The following is a 22,593-nucleotide window of genomic DNA, read 5'->3' as shown; positions in this document are numbered from 1 at the left end:
AGCCCTAGGGCAGGATGTGCTGAGCCCCCTAGGGCAGGATGTGCTGAGCCCCCTAGGGCAGGATGTGCTGAGCCCTAGGGCAAGATGTGCTGAGCCCTCTAGGACAGGATGTGCTGAGCCCCCTAGGGCAGGATGTGCTGAGCCCTAGTGCAGGATGTGCTGAGCCCCCTAGGGCAGGATGTGCTGAGCCCCCTCGGGCAGGATGTGCTGAGCCCTAGTGCAGGATGTGCTGAGCCCCCTAGGGCAGGATGTGCTGAGCCCTAGGGCAAGATGTGCTGAGCCCTAGTGCAGGATGTGCTGAGCCCTAGTGCAGGATGTGCTGAGCCCCCTAGGGCAGGATGTGCTGAGCCCTAGGGCAGGATGTGCTGAGCCCTAGTGCAGGATGTGCTGAGCCCCCTAGGGCAGGATGTGCTGAGCCCTAGTGCAGGATGTGCTGAGCCCCCTAGGGCAGGATGTGCTGAGCCCTAGTGCAGGATGTGCTGAGCCCCCTAGGGCAGGATGTGCTGAGCCCTAGTGCAGGATGTGCTGAGCCCCCTCGGGCAGGATGTGCTGAGCCCTAGTGCAGGATGTGCTGAGCCCTAGTGCAGGATGTGCTGAGCCCTAGGGCAGGATGTGCAGAGCCCTAGGGCAGGATGTGCTGAGCCCTAGTGCAGGGTGTGCTGAGCCCCCTAGGGCAGGATGTGCTGAGCCCTAGGGCAGGATGTGCTGAGCCCCCTAGGGCAGGATGTGCTGAGCCCTCGGGCAGGATGTGCTGAGCCCCCTAGGGCAGGATGTGCTGAGCCCCCTAGGGCAGGATGTGCTGAGCCCTCGGGCAGGATGTGCTGAGCCCCCCGGGGCAGAGTGCTCTGCTAGAGCCCTTCTCTTGGGCAGGCTCTGCCTCGCAAGATGCCTCCCCCTAAGCCCTTACTCCGTGCCCAGGCAGCTGCTTGGCTCCTCCTCGTTTCATCCCCAGCTGCCAGGGGCTGAAGCCTTGAGCTTTGTAGATCCATATGGACATTGCCTGTGAGTGGAACAAAACAGGGACCAAACCCAACAAACCAAACTCCCTCCCCCCCCCCCAAAAAAAAACCCCACACCTTAAATAGAGAGCTGGAAACGTCTTAAAGAACCTTCTGGATGCAGCAGCTCCAAAATGTCCTGCAGTCTGCGTGCAGGGGAAGGAAGGGGTCTGAGCAGGGGCAGGTTTTTGGAGCCATCTCGTCATGTAGGGAGGGCTTGAAATAAAGAGAGCATTTTTACAAAGCCTGCAGAGATTTGGGTTGGTCCAGACTCGGGTTAAGAGACAAAACAAACTCTCCAGCTGTGTACACACAGCGCAGCCCTGCCAAGACAAACACAGCTCCTGCTCTGCCAGGGAGAGCTCTCGCTGCCCAGAGAGGCTCCTGCCTGGCCAAGGCTGGGGGTTTGCAGCCAGGTGAGGGGGGTGGGAGTGATCTACAGGCAGTAATTAGCCTGGCACGAAGGGCTTAACCCTTCCAAGGGAGATGGGAGAGCTCACACTGCCCAGAGAGGCTCCTGCCTGGCCCAGGCTGGGGCTTTGCAGCCAGGTGAGGGGGGTGGGAGTGATCTAGAGGCAGTAATTGGCCTGGCACGAAGGGCTTAACCCTTCCAAGGGAGATGGGAGAGCTCACACTGCTCAGAGAGGCTCCTGCCTGGCCAAGGGTGGGGGTTTGCAGCCAGGTGAGGGGAGTGTGAGTGATCTAGAGGCAGTAATTGGCCTGGCACGAAGGGCTTAACCCTTCCAAGGTTGATGTGAGAGCTCTCACTGCCCAGAGAGGCTCCTGCCTGGCCAAGGGTGGGGGTTTGCAGCCAGGTGAGGGGGGTGGGAGTGACCTGGAGGCTGTAATTAGCCTGGCACGAAGGGCTTAACCCTTCCAAGGGAGATGGGAGAGCTCACACTGCCCAGAGAGGCTCCTGCCTGGCCAAGGCTGGAGGTTTGCAGCCAGGTGAGGGAGGTGTGAGTGACCTGGAGGCAGTAATTTGCTTGGCAGCGAAGGGCTTAACCCTTCCAAGGGAAATGGGAGAGCTCTCACCGCTCAGAGAGGCTCCTCCCTGGCCCGGGCTGGGGGTTTACAGCCAGGTAAGATGGGTGTGAGTGACCTGGAGGTTGTAATTAGCCTGGCACTGCTGCCTCCTCTGCAGCTCCTCTCTCCCACCACCCCCAGGGCCCTCTCTGCCTGCCTGCTCTCAGCCACTCTGGCCCCAGCCTGCAGTGCTGCTTGGGGTTGTTGTGGCCAAAGTGCAGATCCCTGCCCTTGGCCTTGCTCAGTCTCATCCTTTTGGCCTCTGCCTGGCCAGGTCCCTCTGCAGGGCTCTGCTCCCCTCCAACAGCTCCACAGCTGCTCCTAGCTTGGTGCCATCTACAACCTCACTGCTGCTGGTCTCAATCCCCTCTTTTTTTGCCTAAAAAGAGACAGAGTTGGTGGTGGTTTTTTTCCCCCCCCCCCCCCTTCCCTTTGAAACCCTAATCGACCAGATTCCTGCCAGCCAAGCAGCAGCTTCTGCTGCCCCTGGGCTCCACAAGCTGCACAGCTGAAGAGCTGTGAGGCTCCAGAGAGAGGCTGCTTTGTGCTGGGAGTCATCTCACCACCTTCGCACCTCATTCAGGAAATTCTCCACTCCAGAGGTAAATACCTTAAGAGCTGAGCACTCAAGAGGACCTCAGCATCATTTCCTCTCTCCACTTGACATCTTCATCCCCCAACTTCTTCTTAAGGCCCTGACCCCTAGCAGCCATGTGATGAATGACTTCACCTTACAGCAGCGGAGGAGCAAAAACTGCAGCGCAGGAAAACTCAATCCGTGGGGAGCAGAGAGGCCAATTTTTGGGGGGGGAAGAGGGGTTAAGAGCTACAGAAAAAATGAAACATTTTGGTGGCAGGGGCTCAGCTTTCAGCCTCTTGCAAGGAGGGGGGGGAAAAATGTGCTGTAAGAGAGAGGCAGCCTCTGCCTCAGGTGGAGGTGTGGAAGCTCCTCCTGGCTTCCAAGGATGTGGTTTGGTTTGGGGTTGGTTTTTTCTTCCATCCCAGTGCTGCAGCCTTCAGCTCTTGCTGCCTCTCCTGAGAGGAAGTTTGCTTTGAATACAGGAAAATAAGATCTGGAGAGCAGCATTCTCCTTTCTTCACAGAGAGAGTGATTGGCACTGGAATGGGCTGCCCAGGGAGGTGGTGGAGTGGCTGTGGCTGGAGGTGTTGAAGCCAAGCCTGGCTGGGGCACTTAGTGCCATGGTCTGGTGGCTGGGCAGGGCTGGGGGCTGGGTTGTGCTGTTTGAGCTTGGAGCTCTCTTCCAACCTGTTTGATTCTGGTTTATTCTATTCTATTCACCAATTCCTTTTGACCTCATTGCTGTCTGCATCTGCCTGCAGGGAGGCTGTAGCCAGGTGGGGTTGGGCTCTGCTGCCAGGCAGCCAGCAACAGAAGAAGGGGACCCAGGCTGAAGCTGTGGCAGGGCAGGTTGAGGCTGGATGTTGTTAGGAAGTTGTTGTCAGAGAGAGTGATTGGCACTGGAATGGGCTGCCCAGGGAGGTGGTGGAGTGGCTGTGGCTGGAGGTGTTGCAGCCAAGCCTGGCTGGGGCACTGAGTGCCATGGTCTGGTGGCTGGGCAGGGCTGGGGGCTGGGTTGGGCTGTTTGAGCTTGGAGCTCTCTTCCAACCTGTTTGATTCTGGTTTATTCTATTCTATTCACCAATTCCTTTTGACCTCATTGCTGTCTGCATCTGCCTGCAGGGAGGCTGTAGCCAGGTGGGGTTGGGCTCTGCTGCCAGGCAGCCAGCAACAGAAGAAGGGGACCCAGGCTGAAGCTGTGGCAGGGCAGGTTGAGGCTGGATGTTGTTAGGAAGTTGTTGTCAGAGAGAGTGATTGGCACTGGAATGGGCTGCCCAGGGAGGTGGTGGAGTGGCTGTGGCTGGAGGTGTTGCAGCCAAGCCTGGCTGGGGCACTGAGTGCCATGGTCTGGTGGCTGGGCAGGGCTGGGGGCTGGGTTGGGCTGTTTGAGCTTGGAGCTCTCTTCCACCCTGCTTGATTCTATGATTTTATGTTCATGGAGACTCTGTGGCTCCTAGGATTTGCCTAGTTCAGGAGGTCCTTGCTAGGTCTTCTCCCCCGTGCATGCTGCAAGGTTTAATTCAGGCACTGGAATGAGCTGCCCAGGGAGGTGCTGGAGTCCCCCAGCCTGGATGTGTGTAAGGAGCTGCCCAGGGAGGTGCTGGAGTCCCCCAGCCTGGATGTGTGTAAGGAGCTGCCCAGGGAGGTGCTGGAGTCCCCCAGCCTGGATGTGTGTAAGGAGCTGCCCAGGGAGATGCTGGAGTCCCCCAGCCTGGATGTGTGTAAGGAGCTGCCCAGGGAGGTGCTGGAGTCCCCCAGCCTGGATGTGTTTAAGGGTAGTTTGGATGTGGTGTTTAGGGAGATGGGTTGAGGTGAGCCTTGTTAGAGTAGGGATTTAGGTTGGGCTTGGTGATCCTGAAGGGCTTTGCCAACCTGCATGTTGCTGTGATTCTGTTTCCCATGCTTCAGAAGTGAGCCAGTGCCAACTGGGTGAGGTTCAACAAGTCTAAGTGCAAGCTCCTGCAGCTGGCTCAGGCTAATCCCAGGCACAAATCCAGGCTGGGTGCAGAGTGGATTGAGAACAACCCTGAAGAAAGAGCCTTGAGCTATGTTAGCAGCTCCCCAGGAGCCAGCAGTGCCCTCCTGCAGCCCAGCAGGCAGCTGTGTGCTGGCTGCAGGCAGAGCAGTGTGGGCAGCAGGGCAGGAGAGGGGATTGTGCCCCTTGGCTCTGCTCAGACCTCACCTCCAATCCTGCCTCCAGTGGTGGTGCCCCCAGCAGAAGGAGGGCACAGAGCTGCTGGAGTGAGGCCAGAGGAGGCCACAAAGATGCTCCAAGGGCTGCAGCAGCTCTGCTGTGGGCACAGGCTGAGGGAGCTGGGGGGGTGCAGGCTGCAGAGGAGAAGGCTCCAGGGGGACCTCAGAGCTGCCTGAAGGGATCCTGCAGGGAGGCTGCAGAGAGACTTTTGCTGAGGGGCTCTGAGCCAGGCCAAGGGGGAATGGTTTGGAGCTGAGGCAGAGCAGGGGGAGAGTGGAGCTGAGGAAGGAGTTGTGCAGTGTGAGGGTGCTGAGAGCCTGGCCCAGGCTGCCCAGGGAGGCTGTGGCTGCCTCCTTGCTGGGGGTGCTCAAGGTCAGGCTGGGTGAGACCTTGGGCAACCAAATCTAGCTGAGAGCTAAGTCCCTGCCTCAATCAGATCCCTTCTCAGTCCTCTCCTCTCCAGACCAAACAGCCCCAGGGCTCTCAGCCTTTCCTCCTCCAGTCCCCTCATCATCCTCATAGCCTCTGTGGGACACTCCAGCATATCCCTGTCCCACTGCAACTGGGGAGCCCAGAACTGGACCCAGATGCTTAAGCACCAGAAGAATTGCTGTGGATTTTCCTGTCTGGAGGTGATTGAAGAACAAACTTTGGTTGAATCTAATTATCACAGTTAGGAAGAGGAAGGAAAACTCCCCAAACCCCTTCCTCCAGGTGTAACTTTTCCAGTGCCAGACACCCTGTGCCATGCATAAACAGAAAGCAGGAGGCAAGAGACCATCTTGGAACCCACTGATGGATGCTGTGCCTCAGCCTAAGCTCTGCTTTAATCCACTTGGATTTCCAGATGGTGGGAATGTTGCAGGAGTCTCCATTAGTCTTGCTGGCAAAGCCTTTCCACCTCCCCCTCCTGAGAAGAGTGATTAGGAGTGGCTTTGTCTCAGCCTGTCTCAGCTTCTCCCTTCATAATGGCAATAATAAGCTCTTGCATTAGCCCTTCTTAATAGGCTATTTCCTCTTCATAATGATTTCTTCCCCCCCCCCTTCCCCCTTCCCAAATTTTTGAGTCGAATTTGGAGGCTTAGGAGAACTGAAGCAGCCACACAGGATGTGCCTTGATCCCCCTCCCTGCCCTGTGAAAGCCACAGCAGGAAGCAGCCAAGGGGAATGTGGTCCCTTTGCTCCCCTCCTAACTCCAGGCACAGTCCTGAACTGCCAAAATCCTGCTCCAAAGAAGGGGTGAGTAGGGATGGAGAGATCCCATCCCATCAGCTGGCAGGAGGTGGTGGAGTTGCTGGGCTTGGAGGTGTTGCAGCCAAGCCTGGCTGGGGCACTTAGTGCCATGGTCTGGTGCCTGGGCAGGGCTGGGTTGGGCTGTTTGAGCTTGGAGCTCTCTTCCTACCTGCTTGGTTCTGTGACTCTGTGCTCCTGCTGGCAGGAAGGGGACCACAGGAGCTTGGTGGAGGTTCAGTGATGCTGGAGAGACCTCAGGAAGCTCTCTTTGATCTCAGGCTTTGTGTTTCATTTGAAGATACACTGCAGAATGCCAGGTGCTGGGAGTCTGGAGCTGACCCAGTCCAACCCTCAGCCTCAGCAGGGCACCCACAGCAGCTTGCCCAGGAGGTGGTGGAAGCTCTGCAGAGAAGGAGACTCCACAACCTCCCTGGGCAGCCTGCTGAAGGCCTCCAGCAGCCTCACACCAAAGGAGATTCTCCTCCTGTTCAGGTGGCACCTCCTGGCTTCCAGCTTGTGCCCCTTGCTCCTGGTCCTGTCCCTGGGCATCACTGAGCAGAGTCTGGCCACAGCCTCTTGCCCCACCCAGGTCCTTTAGCTCTTGCTGAGCATTGAGCAGGTCTGCTCTGGGGATTGGATTGCCACTTGAGATACAAAACCTTTGCTGAATGAGCAGGGAGCAGCTGAAGACCTCTGCAGCTCCTGCACAGTGGCACTGAGGCCATCAGGCAAGACCTGAAGAGTCTGGAAGCTCTTGTTTGCCAGCCTTGCCATCCCTTCTTGTCCCAGAAGGAAGGCAAAGCCTGCTCCAAAATGCTTCCCACCTGACAGACAACAGTTCTGCTTCCCTGACTCAGCAGCACACAACTCAGGAGGAATCTCCTCAAATTCATCCCCAGCCCAGCCACCATCTCCATGTGTGTGCCAGGCTGGAGAGCAGCCCTGAGCAGAGGCACATGGGGGTGCTGCTGGAGGAGAAGCTCAGCAGGAGCCAGCAGTGTGCACTTGCAGCCCAGAGAGCCAAGCAGAGCCTGGGCTGCAGCAGCAGCAGTGTGGCCAGCAGGGCCAGGGAGGGGATTCTGCCCCTCTGCTCTGCTCTGCTGAGACCCCACCTGGAGTCCTGCATCCAGCTCTGGAGCCCCTGGGCCAAGAGGGCTGTGGAGATGCTGGAGAGTGTCCAGAGCAGGGCCAGGAGGATGCTCAGAGGCTGCAGCAGCTCTGCTGTGAGCACAGACTGAAAGAGTTGGGGCTGTGCAGGCTGGAGCAGAGGAGGCTCCCAGGTGACCTTCTTGTGGCCTGCCAGGACCTGAAGGGGGCTCCAAAAAAGCTGGGGAGGGACTTTGGAGGCTGTGAGGGAGTGGCAGGAGTGGGGGGGATGGAGCAGAGCTGGAGGTGGGGAGAGTGAGGCTGGAGGTGAGGAGGAAGTTGTTGAGCAGGAGAGTGGTGAGAGCCTGGCAGGGGTTGCCCAGGGAGGGGGTTGAGGCCCCATGGCTGGAGGTGTTTGAGGCCAGGCTGGCTGAGGCTGTGTGCAGCCTGCTCTAGGGTAGGGTGTCCCTGGGCATGGCAGGGCTTGGCACTGCCTGCTCCTTGTGCTCCCTTCCAACCCTGCCTGATTCCAGGGTAGGACAGGGCTGGCTGATAGGTTGGACTGGATAAGCTTGGAGGTCCCTTCCAACCTAAACCTTTCTGTGATCCACTCCAACCCTCCCCTTCCAATCCTGACTGATTCTAGGTGTTCTCCCCCCCTCCATCCCCAGGAGCCTGCCCACAGCCAAAGGCTAATGAGAGGAGCAAACTTTCCTCTGTGCCAGGCTTGTGTGTGGCCAAAGCTCTGGAGCCACCAAACCCCTCCAGCCCTGCACTGAGCAGGCAGTGACTCCTCAACCCACCCCCATCAGAACCTGGGGGTCTCTTGCAGGATAAAGCAGCCAGTACCAGGCCTTGGACTTGAACCTCTGGAGATCATCCAGCCCAGTTCCAACCCTCCCAGACGTTTCTCCAACCCCTCTTGGCTCCTTGGTGCTGTCTGTGTGCTCTGTGCCTGAGCTGCTGCTGCTGCTGGAGCTGCATTGAGGAGCCCTGGGAGGAGGCTTTTGCTTGGAGCTTTCTCTCTCAGGTTTCATCAGGGCTGAAGCTTGGACAGGAAACTGTAAAAATAGGACAGGAAAGGTTGAGGGGGGAGGGGGGAAAAGAAGCCCAAGAGAAAGCTCTGCCTTTACTATTTCCTTCCAATGTGTTTTTGCAGCACTTGGAATGTCTGGCCCTGAGGAGCCTCCCCCAGCCCAGCTTCCCTCTTTTTCTTCTCCCCTTCCACCCCCCTCTCCCCTCTGCTCAAGTCCAAACAGTTAAAGCATGAGGAATGTGGCTGTGTTTGGATGAGGTAAGGAAATGACTAGGTGGAGAAAGTATTCCATGAGAAAGGAGCCCTTGAGTGAGGGACCCTCCTGGCCACCATCCCCTCCCCTCCTCCCCTTCTCCCCACCCAAGCTGTCATGTCCCAGCCCCAGCCTGAGAGCCTCAGCAGAGCTTTGGAGCTGCTGAGAGCTCTGAGCCATGGCAAATCCTCCCCTGGGAGCAGCAGGGATGAGTAGGGGGAGGGGAGGGGGTGAGTTGGCTGCCTTCTGTTGGTGGCTTTTGGATGCTGCTCTCCCCTCTTGACTTTCCCATCCCTGCCTGGATGTGCTTCTCTGTGATCTGTGTTAGATTGGATGGTCCTGCTCTGGCAGGGGGTTGGACTTGATCATCTCTTTGGGTCTCTTCCAACCCCTGACATCCTGGGATCCTGGGATCCCCTTTATGGTCTCTGCAGCAGCAGGGCAGGAATTGCTCCTGCAGCGTTTCAGGACCTTTCAGTAGCTTAAGTGGGCTACAAGAAAGCTGGGGAGGGACTTTGGAGGCTGTCAGGGAGTAATAGGAGTGGGGGGAGTGGAACAAAGCTGGACATGGGGAGAGTCAGACTGGATGTTAGTAGGCTCAACAGGAGCCAGCAGTGTGCCCAGGTGAGATGAGACTGAACAAGGCCAAGGGCAGGTTCTACACCTTGGCCACAACAACCCCAAGCACCCAGGCTCTCAGGGAGTGGCAGGAGTGGGGGGGATGGAGCAGAGCTGGAGGTGGGGAGAGTGAGGCTGGAGGTGAGGAGGAAGTTGTTGAGCAGGAGAGTGGTGAGAGCCTGGCAGGGGTTGCCCAGGGAGGTGGTTGAGGCCCCATGGCTGGAGGTGTTTGAGGCCAGGCTGGCTGAGGCTGTGTGCAGCCTGCTCTAGGGTAGGGTGTCCCTGGGCATGGCAGGGGTTGGCACTGCCTGCTCCTTGTGCTCCCTTCCAACCCTGCCTGATTCTGTGACTCTCTGATTGGACAGGGCTGGCTGATAGGTTGGGTTGGATGATCTTGGAAGTCCATTCTGTGATTCTGTGATCCATTTCCACCTCCCTGCTCCAGCAGGGCCATGGTTTGGTGCCCATGGTGGGGTTGGGTTGGCTGGGGCCATGGTTTGGTGCCCATGGTGGGGTTGGGTTGGCTGGGGCCATGGTTTGGTGCCCATGGTGGGGTTGGGTTGCCAGGGGCCATGGTTTGGTGGCCATGGTGGGGTTGGGTTGCCTGGGGCCATGGTTTGGTGCCCATGGTGGGATTGGGTTGCCTGGGGCCATGGTTTGGTGCCCATGGTGGGGTTGGGTTGCTGCTTGGACTGGATGACCTCAGAGGTTTACAGCAGCAAGGTCCTGGCCCCCCAGGAGCACTCAAAAGCCTTCAGCCAAGCCAGGAGGGCTCAGCCTGGCTGCCCTCTTCCACCACTGCAGCACAGCTGCATCCTTGGCCATGGAGCCACAGCCTGGAGGAGCCTTGGGGAGCTTTGGCTGCAGCCTGGGGTCAGGAGGTGTTGGTGGCTCAGTGGGACCTGCTCAAGCCCTCTCTGAGATGCAGTAGCTGCATCAGGCTCATGCCAGCACCTTGAGGCTTCACTCATGGCTTAAGTTGTGCCAAGAGAAGTTTAGGTTGGAGGTGAGGAACAATTTCTTTGCTGCAAGAGATTGCAAGAGGCTGCCCAGGGAGGTGGTGGAGACCTCATGCCTGGAGGGGTTGAAGAAGCTGTAGGTGTTGGTCATGGCAGTTGGGTTATGGTTGGACTTGAGGAGCTTCAAAGCATCTTCAAACCTTTGTGATTCAGCTCTGATTCCATGGAGCCTTTTGCAAGCTCAGTGCCCACTGCTCTTGCTGCCTGGAATGGTTTGGAGCTGAGAGACTTTTGCTGAGGGGCTCTGAGCCAGGCCAAGGGGGAATGGTTTGGAGCTGAGGCAGAGCAGGGTGAGGCTGGAGCTGAGGATGGAGTTGTGCAGTGTGAGGGTGGTAAGAGCCTGGCCCAGGCTGCCCAGGGAGGCTGTGGCTGCCTCTTGCTGTTCAAGCTCAGGCTGGATGAAGCCTTGAGCAGCTGAGTCTAGCTGAGAGCTGTGTCTGGGCATGGTGGGGGCAGGTTGGAGGAGATGAGCTCTGAGCTCCCTTCCCACTTGAGTCATTCCAGGATCCTATGAACCCATGAAGAATCTGTGGCTGAGGTCACTGTGGTGGTACCCAGAGAGGTCTCTGCTTGGCTTAGAAGCTCAACCCACCCCAATCTACAGCCCAAACCACTGAGGTCTGGGAGAGGAAAGAGGCAAACCTGCCCCTCCCAGCTGCTTCTGCTGAGCCCTGGTGGCATCCACTGAGGATGAGGAGAACACCACAAAGGAGGGACCCAACGAGATGGTTTTTTTTTCCCTCTGGAGATGACTTCTTTGGTGGGAATGAAGCCAAGGGGCTTGCAGCCTGGAGGCAGGCAGCCTGGCTGCATTCCAGCTCCCATCTGTTGCTGATTTGAAGGCTCAGGTTATTAATTTCTCTCTATTTTTTGGGGGGGGGCTGTTTTTAATGAGGCACCAAGCTGCACACTTAGGAGTTGTCTAAAGCCCTTCCACATGCATTGGGATCCCTTCTCCCAGGAGCCCTCTCCCAGGGAGTTATCCTTCAGAGGTTTGGGCTTTGCTGGTCCATTCCTTGGGAAGGAGGTGGCTTCCTCCCTGGAAGCTGAGATTTCTCCCTGCTCCCTCTTTTGAGCTCTCTCAGCCTTCCAGTGGGATATGGATGAGGCCTTGGGTGTCCTCATCTAGCAGGAGCTGTCCCTGCCCATGCCAGGGGAGTTGGAACTGGATGATCTTTGGGGGTCCTTTCCAACCCAACCCATTCTATGAGCTCCACCTTCCACCTGCAGATAGAGCCTGGACTGAGCTTTTGTTTTGGGAGGGAATCCTTCAGAGTCTTTTCACCTCCATAGGAGAGACTTGACCACAGCAAGGCCCCAGGGACTGGGGAACCAAACCCCAACCTGTCAGCTCCCTGCCTGGCTTAACCTCTCCAGACCTCCTGCCTGTGATCCTGGGGCTACTGAGGCTGGAGAGGAGCAGGCTGGGGAGCCTCTGAGTGAAACAGAGCAGCAAGCAAAGCAGCTCCTCCACCACTGCTCTGCAGCTTGGGCTGCTTCTGTTCTTTTCATTACTCCAGATCTTTCTTTCTCTCCTCCTCCCTCCCTCCCTCTCTTCCTCCCTCCCTCTCTTCCTCCCTCCCTCTCTTCCTCCCTCCCTCTCTTCCTCCCTCCCTCTCTTCCTCCCTCCCTCTCTTCCTCCCTCCCTCTCTTCCTCCCTCCCTCTCTTCCTCCCTCCCTCTCTTCCTCCCTCCCTCTCTTCCTCCCTCCCTCTCTTCCTCCCTCCCTCTCTTCCTCCCTCCCTCTCTTCCTCCCTCCCTCTCTTCCTCCCTCCCTCTCTTCCTCCCTCCCTCTCTTCCTCCCTCCCTCTCTTCCTCCCTCCCTCTCTTCCTCCCTCCCTCTCTTCCTCCCTCCCTCACTTCCACCCTCCCTCCCTGCAGGTTGTGCCTTGCTCTAAGCCTTGGATGCTCCTCCTGTGAGAGGCAGCAAACTGCTGCTTGTGCCTTGCTCTATCCCTTGGATGCTCCTCCTGTGAGGGGCAGCAAACTGCTCCTTGTGCCTTGCTCTAAGCCTTGGATGCTCCTCCTGTGAGGGGCAGCAAACTGCTCCTTGTGCCTTGCTCTAAGCCTTGGATGCTCCTCCTGTGAGGGGCAGCAAACCCTGCAGGTTGTGCCTTGCTCTATCCCTTGGATGCTCCTCCTGTGAGGGGCAGCAAACCCTGCAGGTTGTGCCTTGCTCTAAGCCTTGGATGCTCCTCCTGTGAGGGGCAGCAAACTGCTGCTTGTGCCTTGCCCTAAGCCTTGGATGTTCTTCCTCCCTCTCAGACTACCGTACTGGTCCCTGCTTCAGCCAAGTCAACAACCAGATGTGCCAGGGCCAGCTGAGTGGCATTGTCTGCACCAAGACCATGTGTTGTGCCACCATTGGAAGGGCCTGGGGTCACCCATGTGAGATGTGCCCTGCCCAGCCTCACCCCTGCCGCAGAGGTTTCATTCCCAACATTCGGACCGGAGCCTGCCAAGGTAAATGCCAGGGAAGAGCTTCTTCAGGGGCAGCAAAATGAGAGCTAAGCTCAGACCATTCTAACCAGCTCTGGAGAGCTGCAAGGATGATGAAGGGACTTGATGAAGAAAGACAGAGAGGCTTTGAGCCATCTGGGCTCGTGGGAGGTGAGCCTGCCAAGGTAAATGCCAGGGAAGAGCTTCCTCAGGGGCAGCAAAAGGAGAGCTAAGCTCAGACCATTCTAACCAGCTCTGGAGAGCTGCAAGGATGATGAAGGGACTTGATGAAGAAAGACAGAGAGGCTTTGAGCCATCTGGGCCCGTGGGAGGTGTCCCTGCCCGTGGCAGGGGGGGTTGGAACTGGATGATCTTCAAGGTCCCTTCCAACCTGAACCACTCCTGGTGCAACTTGAGCCTATGTCTTGTTCCCTGGGAGAAGAGATCAACTCCACCTCACTCCAATCTCCTTCCAGTGAGCTATAGAGGGGGAGAGGGCTCTCTTCTCAGCCTCCTTGGAGCAAAGCTGGGATGCATGCTGGGCTGGAGCCTTCATCTCTCACCCTGGCTGCACTTTCTAACCCCTTTTTGCTGTTCTCCCTGTAGATGTGGATGAGTGCCAAGCCATCCCTGGGCTCTGCCAAGGTGGGAACTGCATCAACACTGTGGGCTCTTACGAGTGCAAATGCCCTGCAGGACACAAGCAGAGTGAGAGCAGCCACAGGTGTGAAGGTAAGAGCCAAGGCCCTGGGCAGGGCTGCACAGGGAAGGGCTTCAGAGGAGTGATGATCCCTGCAGCCTCTGTGCTGTGTGGGCTGGGTTCAGCCCTTCAGAGAAGCTTTTCCAGCCTGAGACACCAGTCACAGAGGTTCACCCTTTGGAGGCAGGGGGGGTGGGAGGTTGGACATTCCTTCATGTGGAGAAGACATCTGGGTCTGTGCATCTTCCCTGGCAGGATGCCACAGAGGCTTGCTCCAGGTTTAACAGAAGGGTTTCTTGCAGTGCTCTGGCATCAGGGGACTGGGAAGCAGCAGAACCCAAAGCAGCTCTTTTAAGTGCACCTTGAGGGGAGCAGCAGCTCCCCACACCCACGGATGTCCTGTGCCCAGTGGGTAGAAGTTGGACAGGCCACAGGGGGCACAAAACCTGACCTGGCCTTGGCCTGCTTCAGCTGTGCTGGCTGGAGCCCAGGCAGAGCACATCTGAGCTGGGTTTAGCTAGAATCTGCTCTGCACCAAGATGAAAACCAATCCATTGTCTGGCTCTGGCAGCCAGATGTGAGGGGCCTCAGCCTGGCTCCCCTCTTCCCAGAGCTCCTGCAAAAGCAGCAGGATGTGACCATAAACAGCTTCCTCTCACTCTCCTTCCTGGCAGGCCATAAAAAGAGACATCTCCAGCATCTCCAGGGGCTGTTCCATCACTTATCTTAACCTCCATTGCTATGGACACCACCAAAAAGAGGATGCTTTGCTCTGCTGTGATTTATTGAGCCAGGGTCCTCCTGGGACAAGGACATAAAGAGGAGGGATGCTCCCAAGTGGGAGGGCTGAGATTGCTTTTGAGGGCTTGTTTCTCAGGCTCAGAACATCCCCAGCAGGCAGGTGGAGGGGGTAGGAGATGCCTTTGGGTTATCACTGCTCCCCTCCAGATCAGGGACCCCATGGGTGTGGAGAGGAAGCATCTTCTGAGGGGTTTGCTTGAGCTGCTTCTTTCCAGGTGAGCTTGGAGAGGAGCAGCTGAGGGAGCCTGGAGGAGAGGAGGCTGAGAGGAGACCTCATTGCTTTCTACACCTCCCAGAAAGGAGGTTGGAGTGAGGCTGCTGTTGGCCTCTTCTCCCAAGTAGCTCAGGACAGGACAAGAGGAGATGGCCTCAAGCTGTACCAGGGGAGGTTTAGATTGGAGATGAGGTAAAATTTCTTTGGTGCAAGAGTGGTTTAGGGGTTGGAAGAGGCTGCCCAGGGAGGTGGTGGAGTCCCCATCCCTGGAGGTGTTCAAGAAAGGTGTGGCCATGGCACCTGGGGCCATGGTTTGGTGCCCATGGTGGGGTTGGGTTGCTTGGGGCCATGGTTTGGTGCCCATGGTGAGGTTGGGTTGGCTGGGGCCATGGTTTATTGCCCATGGTGGGGTTGGGTTGCCTGGAGCCATGGTTTGGTGGCCATGGTGGGGTTGGGTTGCTTGAGGCCATGGTTTGGTGCCCATGGTGGGGTTGGGTTTCCTGAGGCCATGGTTTGGTGGCCATGGTGGGGTTGGGTTGCTTGAGGCCATGGTTTGGTGGCCATGGTGGGGTTGGGTTTCCTGAGGCCATGGTTTGGTGGCCATAGCGGGGTTGGGTTGCTTGGGGCCATGGTTTGGTGCCCATGGTGGGGTTGGGTTGCCTGGAGCCATGGTTTGGTGGCCATGGTGGGGTTGGGTTGCCTGGGGCCATGGTTTGGTGGCCATGGTGGGGTTGGGTTGCCTGGGGCCATGGTTTGGTGCCCATGGTGGGGTTGGGTTGCTGCTTGGACTGGATGACCTCAGAGGTTTACAGCAGCAAGGTCCTGGCCCTCCAGGAGCACTCAAAAGCCTTCAGCCATCCCTGGAGGGGTCCAAGAAACCTGTGGCTAAGGCACTTGGGGCTCAGGGAGGTGCTGGGTAGAGAGTTGGGCTGGATGATCTCAGAGGCCTTTTCCAGCCTGATTCCCTGAGCTCTGTCTCTCTTTGTTGGTGCTTTGGTGTGGCAGGAGTGAGCTGCCAGAGCCTGCAGCCTCCTGCTCTGCTGAGCTGCTCTGCTCTGTGCTCTGCTACCCAAAGGGCTGCAGCAGGCCAAGGAAGCTGCAGGCTGAGCCCAGAGGGCTGCTCAGAAGAGCAGCCAGGAGCTCAGGAGGAGGTTTCCTTCCTCCAGCTGTGCTCCAAGCCTAAAATCTGAGCTCTGCAGGAGTTCCCTTGTTGAGTCTGTGCTAACTTTATAGCTGCTGAGAGGAGTCAGTGCTCAGCTTGCACTGGGACTATCCTGCTCTAGGGAGAGAAGCTGCTGGCCTCTTGTTTCCACATTCCCTATCCCATCCTAGCATCCAGGAAATACTAAACCCAGCTCAACTATCAGTGGTAAACTCTTCCCCTAGTTCCTAGCAGTTTGTGTTTTCTGCTTGGAGGATCCCTTTCTGGGATTTGGGGGGGTGGAGAGGGTGAAGGTGCTGGTGGGGTGCTGGTGGGATTGTGTTTGAGCCAAAGGTTATTGCTGGTGTCACTGGGGCTGGTGATTAACACAGCAGCAACTCACAGCACTGCTCTGCTCTGGGCTGCTCACTGGTGGGAAGCAGGGGAGGTGGTGATGGAAAGCAGTGGAGGTGGTGGTGGGAAGCAGGGGAGGTGGTGGTGGGAAGCAGTGGAGGTGGTGGTGGGAAGCAGTGGAGGTGGTGCTGGGAAGCAGTGGAGGTGCTGGGAAGCAGTGGAGATGGTGGTGGGAAGCAGTGGAGGAGGTGATGGGAAGCAGTGGAGGTGGTGCTGGGAAGCAGTGGAGGAGGTGGTGGGAAGCAGTGGAGATGGTGGTGGGAAGCAGTGGAGGTGGTGGTGGGATGCAGGGGAGGTGGTGGTGGGAAGCAGTGGAGATGGTGGTGGGAAGCAGTGGAGGTGGTGGTGGGATGAAGGGGAGGTGGTGGTGGGATGCAGGGGAGGTGGTGGTGGGAAGCAGTGGAGGTGGTGGTGGGAAGCAGTGGAGGTGGTGATGGGAAGCAGTGGAGGTGATGGGAAGCAGTGGAGATGGTGATGGGAAGCAGTGGAGGAGGTGGTGGAAAGCAGGGAAGCAGTGGAGGTGGTGGTGGGAAGCAGTGAAGGTGGTGGTGGGAAGCAGTGGAGGAGGTGGTGGGAAGCAGTGGAGGAGGTGATGGGAAGCAGTGGAGATGCTGTTGTGCCCTTCCCAGAGTGATCCTCCTCTCCTAGCACAACAGGCACCTGGCTGCAGGCTCCCTTGGCAGTCCCTGCTGAGCGGAGATGCCTCTCTCCTGCAAGAGATAAGGAGGGCTAAGTGCTGATAAGGCAGGCAGGAGCTCAGGGCCCTGCTGGGCTGCCCATGAGCCCCTGAGCAGGTCTGCCCCACTCCAGCAACACCACAACCATTTCTCATTTCCCCTCCACGAGGCTGTTCTCAGCTTTCCTCCAAAGCCTGGGCAGAGGAGCTGCTTGTTTGGCTCCATTGCCAGGGGGGTGGTGTGCTCTGGGGGGTTCCATCCCCCTCCTCTGTGCTTCCTTTGTGCTTGCTGCAAGGGAAGGTCGCCTGAGCCTCGCAGGAGAGGGCTGCTGGAGCACGACAGAGATGTTTCTGCCATCCAGACCTGCATTTTTGCAGGGTTGAGCTCTCAACCTCTCCGTGGCCACCCATGCTGGATGGGGCTTTGCAAGGCTGGAGCTCTGTAGCCTTTGGCTTCCAGCGCTTTCTGCCTGGGGGATGAGGCCAACTCCAACCCAGCCAGCAGCAGAGCAGCTCCAAAATCAACGTTTGCCTTGAATCCTGCCATTGTCTGAGGAGCAGAGAGCACAGGAGAGTGCTTTAATTTTGAACAGAGGGGTTGGAAAAAGTCCTGAAGTAGCCAGGTTGGGGTTGGAAGAGTTCCCTGCCCCGGAGCTGGTGGCTGGGGGTGGAGGGAGAGGGACTCAGGGACTCCAGCTCCGGGTGCATCAAACCCAGGGGGCACTTGGCAAAGAGAAAAGAAAGGAGGCAAAGGATGTGCTGGAGCAGAACCTAAAGGACAGCAATGCCCTGGAGCTCTGCTGCTCAAGGCACAGGGATGTGCATAATGGGATGGGGGAACTCCAGCTTGGCTTCTGCTGCTGTCAGACCAGACTGGGACAGGCTGCAGGGGTGGGCAGGGAGAGGTTGAATGCAATTCAGCAGGGACAAGTGTGGAGTCTGGCACCTGGGAAAGAGCTGCCCCAAGCATGAGGATAGAATCATAGAATCAAGCAGGGTGGAAGAGAGCTCCAAGCTCAAACAGCCCAACCCAGCCCTGCCCAGCCACCAGACCATGGCACTCAGTGCCCCAGCCAGGCTTGGCTGCAACACCTCCAGCCACAGCCACTCCACCACCTCCCTGGGCAGCCCATTCCAGTGCCAATCACTCTCTCTGCCAGCAACTTCCTCCTCACATCCAGCCTCAACCTGCCCTGCCACAGCTTCAGCCTGGGTCCCCTTCTTCTGGCCCTGGCTGCCTGGCAGCAGAGCCCAACCCCACCTGGCTACAGCCTCCCTGCAGGCAGCTGCAGGCAGCAATGAGCTCTGCCCTGAGCCTCCTCTGCTGCAGGCTGCACCCCCCCAGCTCCCTCAGCCTCTCCTCACAGGGCTGTGCTCCAGGCCCCTCCCCAGCCTTGCTGCCCTTCTCCAAACACCTTCCAGCACCTCAACAGCTCTCTGCAATGGAGGAGCCCAGAACTGGACACAGCACTGCAGGGGTGGCCTGAGCAGTGCTGAGCACAGGGGCACAAGAACCTCCCTTGTCCTGCTGCCCACACTGCTCCTGAGCCAGCCCAGGCTGCCCTTGGCACTGCTGCCCACCTGGGCACACTGCTGCCTCCTCTGCAGCTCCTCTCTGCCAGCACCCCCAGGGCCCTCTCTGCCCTCCTTCATTTAAAGATGAGGAGGATTTTTTCCCCTGTGAGGGTGCCAGAGCCTGGCACAGGCTGCCCAGGGAGGCTGTGGAGTCTCCCTCTCTGGAGATACTCAAAACCTGCCTGGATGTGTTCCTGTGGCATCTGCTCTGGGAGATCCTGCTCTGGCAGGGGTTGGACTGGATGAGCTCTGGAGGTCTCTTCCAGCCCCTGATGCTCTGACTGTGGTTCTGCCTCCTGGACTGCTGCTGCTGCTGCTCTCACCTGAGCTTGGTTTCCCAGGGGGATTAAAAGAGAAGCTGCAGTTCAGTGAAGCCTTTTGGCCTTCACTCTGCCTCTGCCTCACCAAGGGAAGGTGGTTCCTGCTCCCCACACCCCTGGCCCCTCTTCCCTGGGTGCCTGCTGCCGTGAGGATGGGTGGCAGAAGATGCCTTCCTCTCAGGTGGCTTCGGCAGAGCTTGGAGGAAGCTCCCAGCTGCGATTTCTGACAGCACAACCAACTCTGCTGCAGCAAAGCTCTTTCCCTTCCCAGCGTTCTGCAGGCTGTAACCCAAGACAGGGCTGTAATTAAAGGACAGGGCAGGCTGTGGTGATAAAATCTCCCTCCCTGCAGGGGCCCGGCTGGGGGAATTGGTTTCTACAGCTTTGCAGAGCTGCCCTGCCAGGGTTCAAGCCATGGTTGGCTGCTGGAGCATCAAAGAGCTGTGAAGGAGGCCAAAGGATGCATCTCTGCTGCCTGCAGAAGGAGGCTGAAGGCTTTGGCTGGCTGAAAGCTTCGTTTCAGAGCTCCTGGGGGGAGCCAAGGGGGAAGCAGCTTCCCCTCTTGCTGTGTCAGGTGTGACCTGCTCTAGGTGCTGGAGGAGCATGTGGAGATGGAGCTTTCACTTGGCCCTGCAGGACTCAGAGCTGCAGCCAAGGGGAAACAGGAGAGAGTTCTGTTTGCAACAGGTTGGGTGAACAAAGAGGAGAGGCAGAAGAGGCTGTGGAGCTGCTTGAGGGTAGCAAAGCTCCCCAGAGGGCATCTGTAGGATTGTTTCAGCTGGAAAAGACCTCTGAGCCCAACCCTCAGCCTAAAGCTATCATGGCCATTAAACCACATCCCCAAGTGCAGGCTCCTGGCAGCCTCTCTGAGCTTAGAGAGAAGGAAGAAGCTCCTGAGGATGTTTCTGGAGGAGTGAGGACAGTGCTCAGGCCTTGCTGGTCACTCCCTGCTGCCTGATTTCATTCCCTCCTGCCCTGCCTTGGATTTATGCCTGGGCTTGGGAATCCTTTGCAGACATCATTAGGTGAGCTGGATCCATCCCAAGCCTTGCAGAACTGCTGTGTCCCTGGGCAGGCAGACCAAAGATGACTTAGCAGTGGTGGGAATCTGCCTGCTTCATTCCAGCCTGACTCTGGAACACCTCAGCTGCAGGTTTTAACTTCTCTTTTTGCTTTGAGGCCCCTCCCCAGCCTTGCTGCCCTGCTCCAAACACCTTCCAGCACCTCAGCAGCTCTCTGCAATGGAGGAGCCCAGCACTGGACACAGCACTGCATGGGTGTCCTGAGCAGTGCTGAGCACAGGGGCACAAGAACCTCCCTTGTCCTGCTGCCCACACTGCTCCTGAGCCAGCTCAGGCTGCCATTGGCTCTGCTGCCCACCTGGGCACTGCTGCCTCCTCTGCAGCTCCTCTCTGCCAGCACCCCCAGCTCCCTCTCTGCCTGGCTGCTCTCAGCCACTCTGGCCCCAGCCTGGAGTGCTGCTTGGGGTTGTTGTGGCCAAAGTGCAGAACCTGCCCTTGGCCTTGTTCAGTCTCATCCCCTTGGCCTCTGCCCACCCATGCAGCCTGGCCAGGTCCCTCTGCAGGGCTCTGCTCCCCTCCAACAGCTCCACAGCTGCTCCTAGCTTGGTGCCATCTGCAACCTTACTGCTGCTGGACTCAATCCCCTGCTCCAGATCATCACTAAAGACATTGACCAGGACTGTGCCCAGCACTGGTCCCAGGGGCACACCACTGGTGCCAGCTGCCAGCTGCCTGTGGCACCATTCACCACCACTCTCTGGGCCCAGCCCTGCAGCCAGTCCTTGACCCACCTCACAATGAATCTATCCAAGCCACCAGCTGTGCCAGGAACATCTCCTGCCTGCTTCTCCTGTCCCTCCTCAGGGCTGCACTGGCACTGCCAACCACTGCATGGCACTGTGAGACTGCAGCCAGGCGCTTCCCTCCTGACTTCAACTTCGGATGCAGCTCAGCTCCTGCTGCATGCCCAGTGCCTGCTGCATGCCCAGTGCCTGCTGCGTGCCCAGCGCCTGCTGCCCGCTGCATGCCCAGCGCCTGCTGCCCGCTGCATGCCCAGCTTCTGCTGCGTGCCCAGCGCCTGCTGCGTGCCCAGCTCCTGCTGCCTGCTGCCTGCTGCGTGCCCAGCTCCTGCTGCATGCCCAGCGCCTGCTGCCCGCTGCGTGCCCAGCTCCCGCTCTGTGCCCAGCTCCTGCTGCCTGCTGCGTGCCCAGCTCCTGCTGCGTGCCCAGCTCCTGCTGCATGCCCAGCGCCTGCTGCGTGCCCTGCTCCTGTTGCCTGCTGCGTGCCCAGCTCCTGCTGCATGCCCAGCGCCTGCTGCCTGCTGCGTGCCCAGCTCCTGCTGCCCGCTGCGTGCCCATCTCCTGCTGCCCGCTGCGTGCCCATCTCCTGCTGCCCGCTGCGTGCCCATCTCCTGCTGCCCGCTGCGTGCCCATCTCCTGCTGCCTGCTGCATGCCCATCTCCTGCTGCGTGCCCATCTCCTGCTGCCCGCTGCGTGCCCATCTCCTGCTGCCTGCTGCATGCCCATCTCCTGCTGCGTGCCCATCTCCTGCTGCCCGCTGCGTGCCCATCTCCTTCTGCTTGCCCATCTCCTGCTGCCTGCTGCGTGTCCAGCGTCTGCTGCCCGCTGCATGCCCAGCGCCTGCTGCGTGCCCAGCACCTGCTGCCCGCTGTGTGCCCAGCTCCTGCTGCCTGCTGCGTGCCCAGCGCCTGCTGCGTGCCCAGCGCCTGCTGCATGCCCAGCGCCTGCTGCATGCCCAGCTCCTGCTGCCTTGTGCCCAGCTCCTGCTGCGTGCCCAGCGCCTGCTGCGTGCTGCGTGCCCAGCTCCTGCTGCGTGCTGCGTGCCCAGCTCCTGCTGCCTGCTGCGTGCCCAGCGCCTGCTGCGTGCCCAGCGCCTGCTGCGTGCCCAGCGCCTGCTGCATGCCCAGCTCCTGCTGCCTTGTGCCCAGCTCCTGCTGCCTTGTGCCCAGCTCCTGCTGCCCACTGCGTGCCCAGCTCCTGCTGCCTGCTGCGTGCCCAGCGCCTGCTGCGTGCCCAGCTCCTGCTGCCTGCTGCGTGCCCAGCGCCTGCTGCGTGCCCAGCTCCTGCTGCCTGCTGCGTGCCCAGCGCCTGCTGCGTGCCCAGCTCCTGCTGCGTGCCCAGCTCCTGCTGCGTGCCCAGCTCGGCTCCTGCAGGCAGGCTGCAGGTGGGCAGGGGTCCGGCTGGCAGGGGGAGCCTGAGCGCTGCTCTTTGCTGTCTTGCAGACGTGGATGAGTGCGGAGCCATCTCCGGCGTGTGCGACGGCGGCGACTGCACCAACACTGCCGGCAGCTACGTCTGCACCTGCCCGCGGGGCTTCAGCACCAGCCCCGACGGCTCCCGCTGCATCGGTGAGTGCTGAAGGCAGCTCAGGGCCACGGAGCCAGGGAGAGGTCACTCTGCTGCTCTGGAAAGCAGTCTTGGGTGCTTTGGGTCCTTTGGTGGCCACCGAACCTCTATTCCCTGCTGGAAGTGCCCTTTGCCTGTGCTGGTCTTGTGTGGTCCAGGGCTGGCAGGGTCCAGTCTGGGTCATGGTTTGGTGGTGTTGCTGTCCGAGGCTTTCTCCAGCTTCAATATCTCCATCTCCTCCTTCTTCTCCATCTCCATCTTCTTGTCCATTCTTCTCCATCTTCTTCTCCACCACCTCCATCTTCTTCTCCACCGCCTCCATCTTCTTCTCCACCGCCTCCATCTTCTTCTCCACCGCCTCCATCTTCTTCTCCCTTCTTCTCCACCACCTCCATCTTCTCCCTTCTTCTCCACCACCTCCATCTTCTTCTCCTTTCTCCACCATTTCCATCTTCTTCTCCTTTCTCCACCATTTCCATCTTCTTCTCCTTTCTCCACCACTTCCACCTTCTTCTCCCTTCTTCTCCACCACCTCCATCATCTTCTCCTTCCCCCCACCTCCATCTTCTTCTTCCTTCTTCTCCACCTTCTCCATCATTTTCTCCCTTCTTATCCACTACCTCCATCATCTTCTCCCTTCTCCACCACCTCCATCATCTTCTCCACCACCTCCATATTCTCCCTTCTTCTCCATCACCTCCATAATTTTCTCCCTTCTCCACCACTTCCATCATCTTCTCCACCACCACCATCATCTTCTCCACCACCTCCATCTCCTTCCCCTTTCTTCTCCATCTCCATCATCTCTGTCTCCATACCTGGGACTTCAGGTCCTTCAGTCCTTGAATTGCTCAACAAGGGACTGCTGAGGCCACTGGGAGGA

At 58.6% G+C, this 22,593-nt stretch overlaps 1 protein-coding gene across 1 annotated transcript in view; it reads left to right on the top strand.

Annotated features, from left to right (window-relative positions):
• Positions 1-2,001: 2,001 nt before the first annotated feature.
• LOC135192172 (fibrillin-2-like) overlaps positions 2,002-22,593 on the top strand; it is a 99,150-nt gene continuing 78,558 nt past the window's right edge. The window contains exons 1-4 of the mRNA XM_064175097.1: positions 2,002-2,080; positions 12,308-12,505; positions 13,088-13,213; positions 21,587-21,712. Of these exons, the coding sequence (XP_064031167.1) occupies positions 12,349-12,505; positions 13,088-13,213; positions 21,587-21,712 (409 nt within the window). The 5' untranslated portion in view covers positions 2,002-2,080; positions 12,308-12,348. The remainder of the gene's footprint in view (positions 2,081-12,307; positions 12,506-13,087; positions 13,214-21,586; positions 21,713-22,593) is intronic.

Source organism: Pogoniulus pusillus, chromosome 41 (genome assembly GCF_015220805.1).
Source record: "Pogoniulus pusillus isolate bPogPus1 chromosome 41, bPogPus1.pri, whole genome shotgun sequence".
In the NCBI taxonomy this organism is placed as follows: domain Eukaryota; kingdom Metazoa; phylum Chordata; class Aves; order Piciformes; family Lybiidae; genus Pogoniulus; species Pogoniulus pusillus.
The sequence above is the reverse complement of the archived record's forward strand: the minus strand, read 5'-3'. Positions and strand labels throughout refer to the sequence as shown.